Genomic DNA, 17982 nt, shown 5'->3' with positions numbered 1-17982 from the left:
CGTCGCCATCGCAACGAGGGCGCCGCGTCCGCCCCGCCCCGCTCCCGCTGGCGGTAACGGCCGCCCGGGGCGGTCGCTCGCGGTCCGGGTTCGGCACGTTCATCCGGCCGGTCCCGGGCGTTGCTGCTGCCGCCTCTGTGCAGCGCCTGTTGGGAGCCCCGGGCGGGTGCCTCGCGTCGGGCACTCGCCGAGAAGGGGTGGCTGCTCCCAGGGCGCCCTTGGGCAGGATGGCGAGTGGCGCGGAGCTGCGTCCCTCCGCGAGCGGCCGCGCCGTGGTGCGCGAGGAGCGGCTGTTCCCGTGCGGGCTGCGCGGGGCGCGGGGCGCGCCGCTGGCGTGCAGCGAGCGCTGCTGCGCCTTCCCGCTGCGCGGCAACGAGCTGTGCGTGTGGAGCGCGGCGGGCGGCGAGGTGAGGCGCGGGGCTGCGCGGCGGCTCGGGGCCGCCTGCGGCGCTGGCAGAGCGGCGCGGCGGGCGCGGCGGCTCCGGCGCGGGGAGGGCTCCGCTAACTCTGCGCCCTGGGCAGCCGCTGCTCCTGCGGGGCCACGAGCTCGCCGTGTCCGCGCTCTCCTTCGGCAGCCGCGCCGGGCCGCGCCTCCTGTGCTCGGCCTCCCGCGACGCCGTGCGCGTGTGGAGCCTCGCGGAGAGCGGGCAAGGTAGGCACCGTCCCCGGCACGCGCTGCGCCAAAGGATCTGTAACGTCACGATAGCCGCAAGGTGCCGCGGTCCTCCGGGGGCGTCGATGTTGTGAGAGAGTCACATACTCCGTCGCTGTTAAAAACTTCCCCTCCGCTGGCCGTAGCTGGAGGTTTACGTGGGACTTAACATATAACCTTTTGCCCTCTGTCCGTGCTAAATTTGCAGACTTGCATATTATGAAAATGGATGCTGTTAAGAAACGTAAGCACGCCGAAGCTCCGCACTTACCTGGGACTTAACACATAACACATAAGCATTTTAAGTGGTTTTATAATTGGCATAATTGCATTTGAATCCACGTGTATATAGCTGAGAGAATCGAAGAATGATTCAGGGAGTAGGCATGAAATCAGGCTATGATTCTGTGGGAAAAATAGAAATGACCAAAAAATAGAAACAAAATAGACATGTAGAGTTGTAATACATTGATGTCTGAGAGCCTGATTCCATACTGCTGAATTTGCTTCTTTCCCTTTCTCTGCGTAGCCACAAACTCTTTGGTAGATGGCCTATCATTTCTCTGTAAGAAGAGGGATGAGGTGATTGCTTGATTTTTTGAATGCATGTAATGAATAACTTATAGGAATAAGCTTTGTATCTTTCCAATTTCCTCCAATATGACCAAACAGGTGATATGTTCTGTTTTGACACTACTGTATTAAACTCCAGTTAGTGCTGGAGTGCTCAAAATTCTTTCTGGAAATTTTGGATAAATTAATTTGTTTCAAAGATTCTCTGGAAAATTCATCTTTCTAATGAGAAACTAATTACGTTAAATTTGAAGATAAGAAGAGATCATTAGTATGTGAAGCAAAAAGAATAGGTTTATTTTATAGTAAAAGATGAGCTGCTCTAATAGTCTTTCAGGAACTAAATTTGTAAATTGGCTTTTCATTTGAAAGCTGTTACAGTGTCTGAAGTAATATTTTTGTTGAGTGATAATAACATAAAAATTGCTGCAGGGTTAACGCCTCGAGGAATTGTTATAGGAACTTTTTTGGGAATGGTGCTTCATGTGAGATTTAGTCCAGATGATCAGCAAGTGGCAGTATGCACTGAAAAGCGGATTTACATGCTAAGTGCGAAGGTAAGATGTAGTCCTTTGTATTTACAGTGCTAGTATATCTTTAACTTCTTCACTTTCAGATAAGTTTGTGAGATAGAAATAATTAAGCATAATTTTCTCATACAGATGAAAGAGTTTGAACAAATGCTTGATAATGTAACATAGATACAGGACTTGATTAAAAAATTGAAGTGGTAAAATATCTCAGTAAGGTAAGTAGAGAACATTGTGAGGACATATGAAAAATTTCTCCTCTGCTGGGTAATATATGTAGTGTTTTTGCGAGCAGAACGATGTTCAGGACTGCAGCTGGCTTTAAAAAGTGTTATTGGATGCATATGATGAACCCAAATGCAAATTTATTTTTAAAAATATTTATCGATTATTAAAAAGATGAACTAATGGTCACCGTTAGCTTGAATTCTGATCTGTTTTTGTTTTGGCCCTTCAAATAACAGAATAATGCTGTACTAGCTGAACTGGAAGGCCACCTAGCTCCGGTTACTGCTGCTGAGTTCTGCACATGGGAGAAAAATACACTGATATCGATTTCTGAGGACAGAAGCTTTAAGGCAAGGAAATTGTAGAGGGGCTCTTTTAAAACACAGAACTTAGTTCAATCTTGAAGTAAGGTTTGCTTTATTCCCTTTATGTATCTATTGAAAGTTAAGCAAAAAGATCTTTATAGAGATTAGGAGATTGTTCTAATTGGAGTTGAGAAAGGATATATTCTTAATAGAAGAGGAAAAAAGACTGAGTGAACCATAGTGTGTCTTCCAGGTGATACTGCAGTACAACATTTGGTTCTACAATCTAAAGTAAAACTCAAGTTTGCTATACCAAAATTAAACATATTTTTAGATACAAATTTAATGGTAGTCTTTGTCCTGGAATAATGTTGCTTTGATTTTTTTTTTTTTTTGATCTTGGACAAAAACTGAGAAAATTGAATCGGAATTCAATGGAGTATTAATTCTGACTTTCTGATTGATTGTTTATGTTGTTTAGTTTATGTCGATCATAGAAATTAAACCAAGGTAAAAATGTCTGAAGGAAAAGGTACATATGCTTTTTCTTATTAATTTGAAGAGCTGATGAATTATACAAAATTCTAATGAGTAAGATTTCTTTTTTGTCAAGGCAAAAAATCGGCATAAAATTGTGATCAAATGAAAATAAGAGTCAGTCAAATAATGTAGCAAATGAGTCTTCATCATTTCTTTGCCCTGTCTTACTCACCCATGCTGTCGTCATGCTAGCTGGCTGCCCTGATTAGATGTAGCCTCTAAAAATGCCTGTACTATCCCCAGCACTTTTACTAGGCTAAAAGTAGTGAAGCAGGATAAAAATATCTTAGGAAATAGCTGCTTTGGAGAAAGATTTTTCACATTCAGAAGCAAATGAACTATGAACTAGGAGAAAAGCTCAAATGCTGTACAGAGACTCACAACCATGTTAAGAGAGAAGGGACTATCTGGCTGTCTTTCTTTCAACCCATGCTGGATAGCTTTGGTGTATGTAGTGGAAAAAAATGTGGAATATAAGGCTTTTAGAAGGGGCAGCATGAGAGGAAATGAATTTTTATTAGCTTTGTAAATCAATTATTAAGCACAGGATAAGTCACTTAGAAACAGTGATGTCAATGATAAAAGTTGATGGATGCATGAATCTATAGATCAAAATAAGTGTCATAATTACTAATAAAGACCTCTTGTTTCTGGGTCCAGAATGAAAATTGTGAAGTCACGCAAGCTCCCTGTGTGAAATCCAGAACTAGTTTAAATGTCTTTATATTGATTTAGCTTAAATCACTAAGAGGTCATCCTAAGCAAAGATCATAAAATGTATTTCTAACTACTTTGTTTATTAATACCAGGTGGGTATCACCCATAATTTAAGCAATGTCCTATTTAGAAGAAGAGTGAAAAAGAATGAAAAAAATCCATAAAATCTATATGCTACTACTTTACTCTTAATGGTCAGATTTTGGTCTTTGCTGCTTGATTTTGTTTGTAATTTTTCCTGAAGATCTACTAAGTGCCTGTCATTACATACTTTTTTTTTTTTTTTTTTTTTTCCCCCTCCCTCCCCCTCTCTCTAAAGATTTGGGACTATTCTGCTGGGCTGTTAATATATCAATCAGCAGTATTAACAGGTAAGTTTTCTTTCTTTACTTTTTCATAGAAAAAAATCTCTCTAAACAATAAAATAAAATTATTATAAAAGTATTTAGCCAATATGAGGCATCAATGTTCAAGCTATCAAAATTGAATGTGTACTTGTGTAAACAGTTACAATGTACTTTCATAAACAGCTTTTCTTTTGCTACAGGATATGCATATAACTTGTTGACTTTTATTGAGATATGCAGAAAGGAGCTCTTTTTGTATGTAGCTAGCATTCTACTCTCTGAGCACTCTGTGCTTCTTTTCTTTCATTTTTTTTTTTCTATGACGTGGAAGGACAAACCATAAGTGTAACATACATAGGCGTATGAGCAAGTCTGTAGATGATGATGGAAATTGCCTCTGGTTTTGAAACAAGAGAAAAACACTGAGATAGCATCTCTGAAAACCACTTCCATGGCAATTTAGGCAAAAGTCACCGAATTGCAACTGAAAGGCCTTTGGCCATGCAAAAGCTAAAGCAGTGGAATAGGATGTTGCAGTTTGGAATTGTGTGTTTTAATAAAACATGATTTATGTCTGCTCTGAAAATAATTGCATCTTTCTCGAAGCAGCATTTCCTTTGTTAAGTCTGCTAATTGATGAAGAAAATAAACAGATTATCACTGGATGTGCTGATGGACAGGTAAGAATTATCAAGGAAACTTGCTCTATTAAAAGAGTCAAGTTGTCAAGTTACTGTTTTACTGTCAACTGTTACAACGATTATTTTGGTAAGCATGATTCATTACTTTTAGTATTAATCACATATGATGCACAAGTCTGCCTTTCATACAAATTATAAACTGTTTTGATCAAGGAAGGAAACCCATGACAGTGAATGGTGAAGATTATGATTTCTCCATGCTGGAAATCTTAGCAATCCATGATAAATATAAATATGAATTTCAGCTCCTCCTTAATTTTAACTTTGGAATTATATCTAAATGATTTTTTCCTATAGTATTTAATGAGCATTTTTCTTCAGTGTTATGGTTTAATGGGTTGTGAAGAAAATTGAAGATTTAACTATAATAATACCCTAAAAAAGGTATAAATTAATGTATATTAGTAAGTGTTTATTTGCAAGTTGCCAGTGATTTTCTGATATAGCAAGTAGCCTATGAGCATCTTTTTTTCAAAAACACAAATGTGAAAATTGGGCAATTCTAATCTAATGTTATCAATTACGCAGTTCAAATTGATAATAGCTTCCTTTTCCAATGGTGAAATTATCCTTTGATGCTCTTAAAATATAAGTACATATAATTAAACCTGTGGTGCAATATGAGATTCTAGATATAAGCATTCCTTAGGTACAAGGATATTTAATACCACATCTTGAGTTTATATTCATCTTGTATGTAAATGGTATGTTTGATGTCAAAAGAGTGTTGTAATTACTTCTGTCTTTTCTTTCAGCTTTGGATATTCAGTTTAATCGGTGATCATAATTACCGTTGTGTGACATGTATCAACTTAAAGAAAGAACAAGAGAAATTCTATAATAAAATGGGGCAATTTGGACAGAAATTAGGTAGGATAGTGCTTGTAGAATGTTGTTTATAGTATATGTTTAGTTGATGCAGGTTACTGAATCTGTGTTTTTCATATCATGAGAATTTGTTGTGACAAATCTCAGTTTGTGGCATTGAATTCTTACTGAAGCTGATATAAAGCTGATGTGTAAATTGGTTTATCTGGGAAGAATTATGCATGTGTGCCATTAAGAACATCTGAGCCTATCATGCACTTATAAAACATTGGATGTCAGCCATCAAGTTTATGGTCTTTATTGAAACCATTGCCCAAGAATTCAATGAGAACAGAATTGGTCCCCCACAAATCTATCCCTTGCCTAAGTGGAATGCACATTTCTTAGTTAATTTTGAAACTCCTAGGAGTCTGTTGATTTTGTTACATACTTTGCCTCCAGGTCCTCTTAGAGGCAAACAAGAGAGCTTGCTTTCTTTAGAGAAGATCTGGTTTCCCTTGGTTTCTCTTTTTCTGGGCTCATGACTGTTGTATTCTTAGCTGCACAGTGTCCCAGCTACAATAGGATAAAGAGAAAATCTACTACATATCTGGTTATTTATTAAAATATGGCTGTGACTTTCACTTTGGATTTTTAAAAGACATGATGTCTCTGTCTAATGCTTAATTCGATGCTAATGGTGCTTCCTAGACGTGAATTGGGCATGCGTAGTGGATTAGAAATTTCTAGGGAATGTAAGGATGAGATACCTTTGCATCTTGGCTTTGGTTTATGTTGCGACTTAAACATCAGGGCTCTTTTCAGACTAAACAAGAAGATGGATGTGAAATTTATGTCTTATAGGAATATGGCTTTCTAAGTCACTTGGGTGTATAAACACCTAAATTCTGCCATTTTTTTTTTAAGTCTCTCTCTAGGTTTTATTTTTAGGTATTTGAAAGAAGGCAGTACTAAAAAGAACAAAATAATGAGGAAAAGTATTTCATGCTGGCTGTTAGCATATCCCCAACTTTTGAAGCAGGGATCTTGAATGTAATGTTTCTTCAAACTACTTTTGAATATTACTTTGAAATCTTGTTTCCTCTATTTAATTATATTTTTGATAAATCCTGTTGTTGATCATCTTTCATAGATGAGGGGCAAAGTACTTCTCAGCTGTATAAAACAAACAGTATGAGACGAGAAGAAACAGTGGAAACAACACTGCCTGTTCTCACAATTGAACACTGTGACAGTTCAATATTTTTCCATAAAGAAGAAAACTTGTAAGTCCTCTAAAATACCACCAACGGTTTGACTGGAATCTATTCGTACCAATTCCTCTCAATTCTTAGATTATTTTCACTGCAGTTCACTATATTCTCAGAATGCAATAGAATCAGAGAAATGTGTTCAGTGTTCTGCAAGTTTTTGTGACCTACTCTTAGATGATATATGCAAACCGATAGAAAGTTAAAATTGGCTTCTAGTCTGAAAAGTAATTTTATAAAATAGCATTGGAGTATCCATTTATTAGTATCTTTTGATATCAGGTGGTTGAGTGTAGTCAGTTTAAAAATAAAAATAAAGCCAGTTAGAGTTGAAAAGCTGATTTTTTTTTTAAGTTTGTTTTCCTAAGGAAACAAATCTGATGTAGTAATTGTGTGTAAGCACCACTTTGTGCTCCAGTCTTAGAACTTGACAGCCAAACTTGTTCTAACCAAACTGTTGGAGACACAGGTGTTTCAAAGGTGTGAAGTTTCTACTACTCCTTGTGGGACTGGATGGCCAGGGAGAGATACCTAAATTAGTCTATGTATCACTGCCCTTTCTGAAAGGGTAATTCAACCGTTTAACTAGGAATCTGCATAAGATACAGCAGCAAGAGCCGAGTCTCACAAAACAATTGATTTTTGTTTTGTTATTTGTAATTACACCTCAGCCAAATCATGTATTAGGAAACACTTTTTCCACTCTTTGCTCTCCTGTGGGTTGTACAGGTATAACTGGCTAATTCTATAGTTAGACTTTTTTGAGTAAACAAGAAAGGGATATCCAGCTGTCCTGGATCGTTTTGTTTGCTCCTGTGGTTTACTGAAGTAATTATTAGCAGTTATTTTCATGCTGCCTGCATTTTTAGGAGGAATATCAGTGAGAGAAAGAAAAAAGTGCTTTAAGATGTACATCACAGGCACACTTTAGTGAATTTGAGACCTCCAAGGCCAGAAGAGTTACAGTCATTCTGGTTGCTTGTTTAATACCACTCACAGAGTTTTGTGTGATAGTTTTTGCTTTGAACTACATGTTTAAAAATTCTTACTATACAAAACCCATTTTTGTTTTGGTTTGTTATTTTTGTGGTATTGGAGTTAGACTGCAGATATTTAAATAAATTGGTTGCTAGGAAATAATATATATAGTAATGAAATGAAATCAAATACTTTTTCTAACTTTTTTTGTCCTAGATTTCCTGCACTAAATACTACGTATTTATGCATAGGAAGCTCTTCTGGCTTGTTAATAGTTAATTCAGCAAACTTTGAATTAGAAGCATTTTTATGTTACAAAGGTAGGTCATAATATACCTAGCTACAGTATAGAAGATTATTTTTCTTTGTTATCTGATATCGGTAGTGTAATATTTAGTTTCTTAAATAGTAGACTACTGTAGGAATAAAACCTTTTCTCTTTTTTATTTTTATATATATTTTCATGTTTTCTGGCATTAGTAACTTGTCTCAGAAGATGAGCCAACTCTAGATTTCTCTACTGGCTAGCAATTAATTTTTATCTGATTTTGTAACTTACAAATATTAAATACAGGGACTGGTATTCTAGTTTTGCTTTACTATGGGGGTTAATTGAGAAGGATGTGCATTGAAGACAGTGGAATAATGATGGTTTCAAATTATTGAGAATTTTTTTGTTGTTGGTTAGTGGTAGCACTTTTGCGATGTCAATACACTGCTACAGCATTATACTCTTTTTTATTAAAGATTACAGTGGCCTCAGTATTCAATTTGCTGGATTGTGTGCCCTAACAAAGAAGGCAGTTAATGGAAAGGTGCGTCTGCAATTTATATATTAATATAATGAATGTTTAAATTTTCAATTATTTTCAGTAAGTATTAATTCATACATATTTTGTTTACAAAGTAGCATGTACATTTGTTTTGCCTCGTGAATTCCACAAAAGTTTTTCTGGAGAGGGTTGATTCTGCTTTAAGAAGCATGCTGGTTTTTACAAATGTGTAGTTTTAAATGTCTTAACTTATCTATTATCAGATGTGATTACCAATAAAAAGATTAATTGCTGTTCATTGTGGTGGAGTGCTAGGAACAACCAGTGCGGGAACAGAATCGCTCTTGCAGGGGGGAGAAAGAGATGGTATAAACATTGTTTTAATTTGCTTATTAAGCAAGGATCAGGACGAACGGTTTCTGAATCTTTTCAAGAAAGCTTTTTGAGTTGTGAGAATTTCTGTTGAAATTGTTAGGTGTGCAAGTCCATTAAGAAATGTGCTTAAAAAGCACAAGCATATCCACTTTTTACTGTTTAATACTCTACAGTATTAAACTCAGAGATATTTTGATATTTTTTAGTAGTTTCCATAGATGACACACAGTGATTTCATTGTCCTAATGCTTTCCTGCTGCTTGAACTTGATTTTGAAGTGAGAGGAGTGTTGTCCTGTGCTGCGATTGCTGCAGGTTTTATGCTTGATCTCTTCAATGTTTGAGGATATGATTGCAGTGTTGGAGGTTAATATTGCTGAATTGGTGAGATCTCAGCAGAATGGTTTTCTCATATGTGGAAAAGAGAAGACTCTCTCAGTTATTGCCAGGTACAGAATAATTTAATTTTATTTTTTTCTGAGAGTGGGATAATGTATTTCAGTGTGAGGAAGACAAATACATCAGATGGTTTTGTATAGCTATATTTATTGATATGCTTTTGTTTCATTTGTTCTATTGTTACTGAAAAATATTTCAGTTGCATTGTTTGGGAGAAATCTTGAGGTAACTGAAAGACTTAAAATCTATAGCAAACGAAAGATATCACTGTGCATAATGCAGTCATCAGTCAATATTCAGAGAAGCAGGATTTTAACCTGTAATTACAGTGATCAATGAATCTTGTCTGAGCAGAGGCTTCTCTGTGCCCTTGAGTTGATAAACTGTGCCTCTCTTATATTCATGAAAGCATGCAGACACACATATGTACATGCTCAGTCATGCACACAAGTAACTAGAAAAGAAATTAGGAGGACCACTTTTTCTAATCTGAAGCTTTGTTCCTTTGCAGTGTTTCTTGTTTGGTTGTTTTCTTTGTTGTTGTTTTTTGTTTTGTTTTTTCTTCATTTTATACTTAGGTCTCCTTTGTTGCCAAAATCTCCCCTGCATAAGGGTTTTAAAGTCAAGGAACCTTCTAGTAAAACACTTGGTAAGCATAAAACAATATATACTTTTAATAACAGTAACTGACTCACAACTGGCTCATGCCACCTCTGGCCAAGATGCTGGTTGTGGAGTCAAATTATGTGTTGCATTTTTTTTTTATTTTTATAGTTTATTAACTTATGTTTTTAAGCATTTGAGCTCATTAACCAAATTTATCAAAGATCACATAATACTTTACTATGTCTTTCTGTGCTGACCTGTAACTGTGTATTGCTCACTTAGGCTGGTTGTGGAGAAGTTTTATGATGATGTGTCACCAAACACTGGCTTGATGATGAAAGACAAACAAAAGGAATTTTAAGATTTACTTTTGGAAATTTTTTCCAGAGAGGTGGCAATTAAGCATTTTACACCAAATATTCCCTGCCAGATTTATTTCTAAGGTTGCAGTGAAGAAATAGCTATCATTGTGTTTAACGAGTGCCATAGAACATGTAGAACTAACATATAAACATGTTACTTTTAATCAGGAATTTACCATATGCTTCATAATTTGCCCCCTAGATAGCTGCTATGCAAAACAGCAGTTCATATTTCTTTTCTCATTAATCATTGTTTTAGAGTAGTTGGTCTTTAATGCCTTTTGAAACACTAGGAGACAGCAACTATTATACTAGTTTATCATAATTCGCAAAATTTAAAAAAAGAAAACACTATCATGAAAATTAAATTATTTTGCTACAGGAGTGAAAAGCACAGTGAAAGACCAACCACTGGTTTTCCATAGGAAAATTAAGTCATCAGGTTATGCAACAGCACCACGGTGAGTAGATACGTACTAATGTAACTGTTCCAGTGGTATCAGTACTATACAGTATTTCCTTTCTTATCACATAATAGAGGTATGCAGTATTGCCACTTTTAAATGAATGACCCATGAAAAAATAGACATGGTGTTATGAAACAAAATCTGTTAAATATGTTGAAAAAAATTCTATGATTTCTCATGGGTATCAATGTTCTGTTACTTCCATCTTGAAAATTCCTATGTACATTTGCACTGCGTCTCTGCCCAAGCACTTTGTCACTTGTACCAATTAACTTTTTCCCTTGTTCTATCTATGCTCAAATTGTCACAGATAGGAGTATGCCTTTTATTTTCTTTCAGACAGCAACTGAGAGGGGGCATGTTAGAATACTCAGCTATATAAATTCTCTTATTTATTGGTGTGGTCTTACCTTTGATGTAAGCTTTCTGTAGCTTTACCTGTCTTCCTTGAGAGCTTGACAAAGTTTCTCTTGGATGGAGAGCTCATTCAGATGAAATGAGCAGTGTGTTGCCAATAATCCTCAGAGGAGCTCAAGGTGGTTCCCCGACACGGCATTTTATTTTTAGTAAAGACTGTCATAGACAATACCATCTTTGTGTATTGTATTTAGTACATTTTCATGTACTGTATGTATTGCATCATAAATAGAATGATGCAAACTATGTATGAGAATTTACCCTTTAACTTTTTATGAAGGTGAGTGTTGGAACTGAGACCTCAAGAACCAGTTCTTACCTACCAGTAATACACTTCCTGAATACCTTTAAAGTGATCTGATGAAAGGGTTACTTGCATGTATGTTTTGAGATGGCTAGTGGAGGCTGTGTTTTTTATATTCTGAGAACAACCTTTTAAGACTGGGACATCTCAAATTAGATTTAAACATTTTGAAGCTATGAACCATTTATCCCTGGGGCACATACATCTTAAATGTGTTGGATGTGTTCCTGATTCTGAGAACAGACAGAACTTCTCTCCAGTTCTTCTATTCCTAAAAGTCTTGGGTGAGATAAGATACACCTGAGCACTGAACTCCCTTAGGTCAAAAAAGGTCCTCACCCCTTATACTGATGTAGAGAGTTCCTTGTTTTCACAAAGCCAGGAGATAAACTTTCCTTAAGAACATGACTGATATGTTTCATGAGCAAAAAAATCAAAGTTAAAATCAAAGAAACTGAGTCTCATTTAAGGACACTTATGAACTTCCATTCTTCTCTGCTGCGTCTTGCTTGTTGTTTTAACTGTTGGATTAATAATACATTGACTGTGTATTATCTTACCTGCTAACATTGATAGTAAATATAAATATTAAGAAGCAAGTAGGATTGTTCCCTTTGAGATAAAATACTCCTCTCATGAGACATTTAGTGTTTTACATAGGGGGTTCTATGTTCCTTTTTTTTTCAGAATGACCATGTTTTCTCCAATTACTAACCTGAAGAAAAGTGATGACATATCAAAGTGGAAGACCAGCTGTAAATGGTAGATAATCCAGAAGAAAAAAATACAATGAGGATAAGTACAGTCTTACAGTAAATAGGATTAGTATTTGCCTGTCTTATTGCAACTTTTTACTCAGAAGTATCACAGGAGAGAAGAAAGACCATGTGGATTTGCTATAAAATAACTGCAGCCAATGATTCAGATCATCAAACTATCAATTAAAGTTGATTATGTGTATACAAGAAAATATTAATTTTGTTAATTTCTGTTAGAGCTCTGTGTAATTTTTAGAAGCAGTAAAGGCTAAATATGGTTGGAACATATTCTCAAAATATAGTTAGCATGTAATTTTAGTCTCAAGAATTAACAGGGCACAGAAAGGCTTCATAATTTAAGATCCTGTTCCTAAATCCCTAAAATCATGCATCTTAAGCTAATGCAACATTTCTGTAGATGATAGACTTAAACACAGTATACAAAATAGGTCTGTTCCACCAGTGGACTCATTATCACTGAAGAGACAAGGAACTAATGATTTTCAAGAGTGGGCACTTTCATGTTATTTGGTTAAAGTATGTTATACTACGCTAAAGAGTGTAGTATACCCATTTTTTTTCTCGAGTACTATGTAGAGTTTTTGTTCTGTGTAGTGCAAACATAAAAACAATGATTAATGCCATTATATTTCACGTATATATAAAAGTGTTTCTAAAACACTTAATAGCGTAAGGCTAAGTTCTTGTGCAAGAACTGTTCTGGGCATATTGGCAAACACTTAGAAGAATGCTGCAGATGATTTCAAGAATGGTTTACGCTGCATTGTGTTGGGTTAAGCAACTTATCACTTAAGTACTATACTTAGTAGCTTGTTAGATGATCAGTGTTATTCATGTTTTTACATGAGGAGATATTTTTCATATTGTTTGTCACATAAGATAGACTTTGTATTCTTTAAATGTGCTACTTAAGATATTTGCCTTTCTGTAAAAATCTATATTCATTCATGATTTAATGAATTTGTAATGGTGATGGGAGTAATTAAGTATGGCAGTTTTTAAATAATTTGCCACTTATCTTGGATTTAACATATATTTTCAAGGAAAACTTACATAAAACTACTTAGAATAGCTTCCCAAACAACATTTATTTCATAGTTCATTTCATGATTTTAGTTCTCTTACAATTTTTCCTTTTTCTCTGTTTTTCTTCTTTGAAGCAAAAATAAAGAATATCCATTGGAAGGTTCTCCTCCAACCAAATATGGGAGAGAAATATCTGTTGCTTCTAAGCCAACCCCAATTTGTTGTATTCAGTATTCTGGTATGTAGAGTAAGATGTACTGTTTTCTGTGTACAGAAAAAAATCATATGAGAGGATTTAGTTAGGCCACATACTAGGTAAATTCCCACTAAATTCTCTAGTAAAACCATCTACAGTCTGATGATGATTTTTCAACTTGCAAAACCATGCAGGCTGCTAACTCATATGCAAAAGGGTTCTGATGTTGTCTCTTTTGCTTTTTGACCAACCTTAATATTTTCCCAGCACATCTTGAAAATTAATAGTCTAACAACTTCAAACTTTAGTTTACAAACTAAGAAAGCTTATTAGTGTCATCAAGATTAGTAAAAGCTGAAGCTCTGTTTCAGAAGAACCAGAGCATTCGAATATTCCTGTTTCTCATATAAAGATTATTCAGTCTTTATCTATTAAATCTAAATCTAAAACTTATGTTGATATACATTCTACATAGCATAATATTTTCCAAATGTCTGAAAATGTGGTTCCCTAATTATTTTGAGGAAGAGTAGCTTTCATCTTCAAGAAATAAAATGAAAATGATTCCAAGCTTTTCTAAAGTATTTTCTAGCTGTAAAATTTCCCTGTAGACCTGGAAGATATTTCTTTCGTGAACTTTAAAAAAAAAAAAAAAAAAAAAAAAAACACACAGTTACAGAAAGTAAATTGCTAGGAGTGTTATGTGACCTTAAAAATTCTTTTTAGCAAAAAAGCAGCACTGTTTTTTTTTGATAATGTTTTAAGCATAATTTTTTCTCACTTGTTCTGAGGAAAGTGTGTTTCATTCTCTTTTACTGTCCTCCAAGAGATTTAAACAACCTCAGTTTATCAAAATGAAGTTAAAGTTCATTTTCTTTAAGTAAAAAATCATATTGTTGCAAATTCAAATAAATGTTGTTATTGTAGTGTGTGTTGCCAAGTGGTTCCGAGCTTTACATAACTCCTGTTGTAAATTTTCCACTTGAAATTAAGCATTGTCAAGTCATCTTTGTAAACTACAAATCAGAATAATGTCTATGTGCATCTTTAAACATAGTGGAAAGAAAACTAAATAGAAAGCTTAGGCAAATGAGATGGTAAAGTTGCACTACAGAAATAATACAAATCCTTTTGAACTTAAAAACTATCCTGTTGAAGTAATGTAAGTGTTATGATGTATGACTTGTTGCTCTCTAGAAAACAAAGTTTCCCTAAGGATTTGAGATAATAGTCCATTAAGTAAACCTCCCAAATGATAAGTGATTTTTCTCACATTTGCTTTGCACAAGAAGGTTTATGTACTTTACTTATGTGTGTGGTCACTTACCTGTTACGTTTACTAATAAGGCCTCATGCACAGCTGACAAGAAATTAATCTTCTTTATGAGAATATCCAGAATAATTAATATGTGCCTTTATTCTGATACATATGAAAATATATTGTATTTTTAACAGTAAAATTTACAGAAATTGATGAAAAGCAGGAAGTAGATTCATATGGGTGCCGAATATTTCTGCATTTCATTTTTTTTGTAAAAACTGAATTTCTGCCTAGTGCTGAGTAGCTGTGAGAATATGTTAAGGGAAGAAGTGCTGATTATAGATTCCTGCAAAGCTTTGGAACACAAGTTGTTAAATGAAATGAACATCTTGGTGTATTTTGTTGTAGTGACATGCAACTTTTACGATTTAGAGAAACAACATACTAGATGCTTTTTGATTTCAAACATAAATAAGGATGGTCTCCTTATAGGGGATGGATTGCTCCTGGCTTGTGGCCTTGCTGACAAATCTGTGTTGGTATTTGATTCCAACCTTACTGATACAAGAGCTGTTTTTTCAGGTAAATTTATAAATTACATTTTTAAATAATAGTGTATAATTATGAGCTTAATCTCAAATGAGGTATTAAGGAAAAATTCCACTTATGTCACCTTGGAAAGAAATGATTATTGTTCTTTTTTAGGATGTCAAAGTTACTTCTCTGATTGGTTCGCTTTGTTCTAGATTTAAAATTCTTTCCAGTTTTCCATTTTTCTCAGTTTCCTCAGTGATATATGATAGTAATGCATCACAAAGTATATTGCAATATGCATTGTTTTTGTGTATAATACAAAAATTAAATATATAATTGAAATATTTTTCCTTTATAATTCAATGTGTGTTAAATTAATACATTGTAATAGATGATTAGCCAAAAATTTGACAATAGAATTGGTTAATAGTGCATTTAGGTTAGAGCTTCAGGCTTCTGAAGAATAATTATTTGACATAAAAGGGACTATTCCCATAGAAATAGGAACAGAAAAGTGTACAGAAATAGAAAGACGCTAAAAGTTTTAACATTATAAATTAACCTGTTTGTCTTGTAGAAATTCAGAACTATTTTTTTTTTTTTTTACAATCTAGAGTATTGTAAATAGCAGTCAATGTTATGACTTACAAAAAGTTCTATAGCAGGACTGATTTACTGTATTTTAATGCAAATGACTGCTGTTTATGAATAGACCTTACCAAATACAAAAAGAATTTACAACTATTTGAAAAAATATTTCTAAGCAAAATTCTAAAAGCTGATTTCTGAAAAATTATTTTTCACAGAGTAATTTTCATTGTACTGTAATTCTTTACATCCGCATCTACCATTGCGTATGACAGTTCTGTATGAGAAAGTCATGTCTCTCACACTGTATTGTTAATGGACTTCTCAAGTCTACAGCAGCCAGTTATGGAAAGCCATGTTGTAGTTCAAATTAAGTCCATCAGTCTACAAATTCCACAACATACGAAATTTAATTTCTCTAACAATTAAGTTCTTTAGCATAAGAAATTGCATCGATGTAACTAGTCAGCTTGGCTTTTCCCAGATTATAGTTTTCAAACATGATGGATAACATAATATTTGTTGAGGCAAATCCAAGATATTTTCTTAATGGACTCAGATCCTTAGAAAGGGCCAAATTGCAAGGAGAAAAAAGACATTATCATGCCTCACCTTATATAAGGGCTTTTCTTTCTGGTTTTCACAAGGCCTCTTTAGCTGAGAGACATCACTTTTGTTATCAGAATGTCAGAATGTGCCTGGCCATTGCTGTGTTTTTTTTTTTTTTTTTTTTCCTTGAGCAACAAAGCTTCATGTTATCCTCAGAACGAATGTTTCTAGTGCTGAAGTCTTACGTCTCTCAGTGTTCATAGCACGGACCAATCTTTGGCATGTAAACTTCTGTTTTACTCGGGATCATAAAAACAAAAATAAATTCCCCATAATTTTTGGAATGGCTGACATATTCTGTGTTGGTTCACTAATGAAGATAACATTAGTCATATTTTCCTTTGTGGTGAGAAACTCATGAAAAAAATGTGCCTAGTGGGCAGGGAAATGAGGTCTTTCGTGCAATAGCAAGTTCATAAACTTTAATAAATGTTCTTCATATATGACCAACAAATTTCAGCAAATTTATTGTGAAAGTTGCATAAACTTCAGCCAGAAACAGTACTTTAAGGTTTTATTAACATATTTTTGATACTTAGGCAGTGCTAGAACAAAAGCAGTAATTTTGTGCAAAGGGACTCTACATAGCTGAAACATTTAACAGTATTCCACTCACTGTTTTAGAAGTTTAGTATTTATAAAAAAAAAAATGCAGTTATCCAAAAGAGATCAAAATTATTTATTCCCTTCTCCTACCTATTATGAGGTATTTATGAATAAGTAATATAGTACTGCTATAGTATTTGGAACAGCTTCTTAACAAAGATATGCCCGAAAAATAGCAGTGTTCTTTTAGATCCTTAGCACACTTTTCTTAAGTCAGATGAAAAAGCTGTGATATAAATAACTCAAGAACCTTAAAAGTTGATTTTTATAGAAGGGTTGCTCTCAACTTGAAGTGATACATAAATCTTGCAAAATGATTCCATGAGGCTATAAGTTATCATCGTACCATATAAATACTATAGCTGCATTTTGTTGTCTGCTGCAGATCCAGCTTCTCTTTATGTGAAGCACGATCAAAAGTAATCTGTAGGCTGGTTTTGCTTGACTGCATATAGAGATCTTGTGCTACAGAAAGAGACATTTTGATTTCTTGGATATTTTTTTCACATGAGTATAGTTTTTATTCTGGCTTCATCACACTGGCAAGAGTTGGCTTGTGATTTATCTCTGGGAAAGCTGTTAGTTTTCTTGACATTAACACATCTTTATCTCCATATATTTTCTGCATACTAAATAATGCCTAAGGAATGACTTCATTTGTTACTGGCATGAAGCAGGAGACATGAATTTTAATAAAAAAGAGATCTAAATAGATACATTTAAAATAAAAAAAAAAAGGTTAGAATGAAGATGTTTCAAAATTTGAAGGAAAAAGTTGACATTCCTCTCTAAATCATCAAGGAAATGATACTTTCTTAGGTTTGAGACATTATTAGCTAAGCCTTTCTCTTTCTAGTAGATAAAACCTGATGATTTTATAAGATATATTTTAAAGTACATTCCTTAACAAACAGAATGTTTACAGAATCCCATGCTAATTCTGGCACAGCTGTCTAAAATATTGCAGTATTCTGCAAATGAGAACCAATTTATTATGATGTGAAGAGATTTTAAAATGACCTGCATCAACTT

The 17982-nt window shown here is 34.9% G+C and overlaps 1 protein-coding gene across 1 annotated transcript in view; it reads left to right on the top strand.

Annotated features, from left to right (window-relative positions):
- The first annotated feature begins 227 nt into the window (after positions 1-227).
- The window catches only part of WDR27 (WD repeat domain 27), a 102649-nt gene continuing 84894 nt past the window's right edge, over positions 228-17982 (top strand). Inside the window, exons 1-16 of the mRNA XM_088534835.1 lie at positions 228-407; positions 523-652; positions 1658-1782; positions 2220-2333; positions 3865-3916; positions 4502-4572; positions 5349-5463; positions 6554-6686; positions 7866-7969; positions 8397-8464; positions 9112-9245; positions 9774-9844; positions 10546-10624; positions 12039-12113; positions 13291-13394; positions 15106-15195. Of these exons, the coding sequence (XP_088390961.1) occupies positions 228-407; positions 523-652; positions 1658-1782; positions 2220-2333; positions 3865-3916; positions 4502-4572; positions 5349-5463; positions 6554-6686; positions 7866-7969; positions 8397-8464; positions 9112-9245; positions 9774-9844; positions 10546-10624; positions 12039-12113; positions 13291-13394; positions 15106-15195 (1645 nt within the window). The remainder of the gene's footprint in view (positions 408-522; positions 653-1657; positions 1783-2219; positions 2334-3864; positions 3917-4501; positions 4573-5348; positions 5464-6553; positions 6687-7865; positions 7970-8396; positions 8465-9111; positions 9246-9773; positions 9845-10545; positions 10625-12038; positions 12114-13290; positions 13395-15105; positions 15196-17982) is intronic.

The sequence above is a fragment of the Tinamus guttatus genome, unplaced genomic scaffold (genome assembly GCF_059628265.1).
Source record: "Tinamus guttatus ecotype Peru unplaced genomic scaffold, ASM5962826v1 Tinamus_guttatus_pri_ptg000601l, whole genome shotgun sequence".
Classification (NCBI taxonomy): Eukaryota; Metazoa; Chordata; class Aves; order Tinamiformes; family Tinamidae; genus Tinamus; species Tinamus guttatus.
Note: the sequence above shows the minus strand (reverse complement) of the source record. Positions and strands in the feature narration are given on the sequence as shown.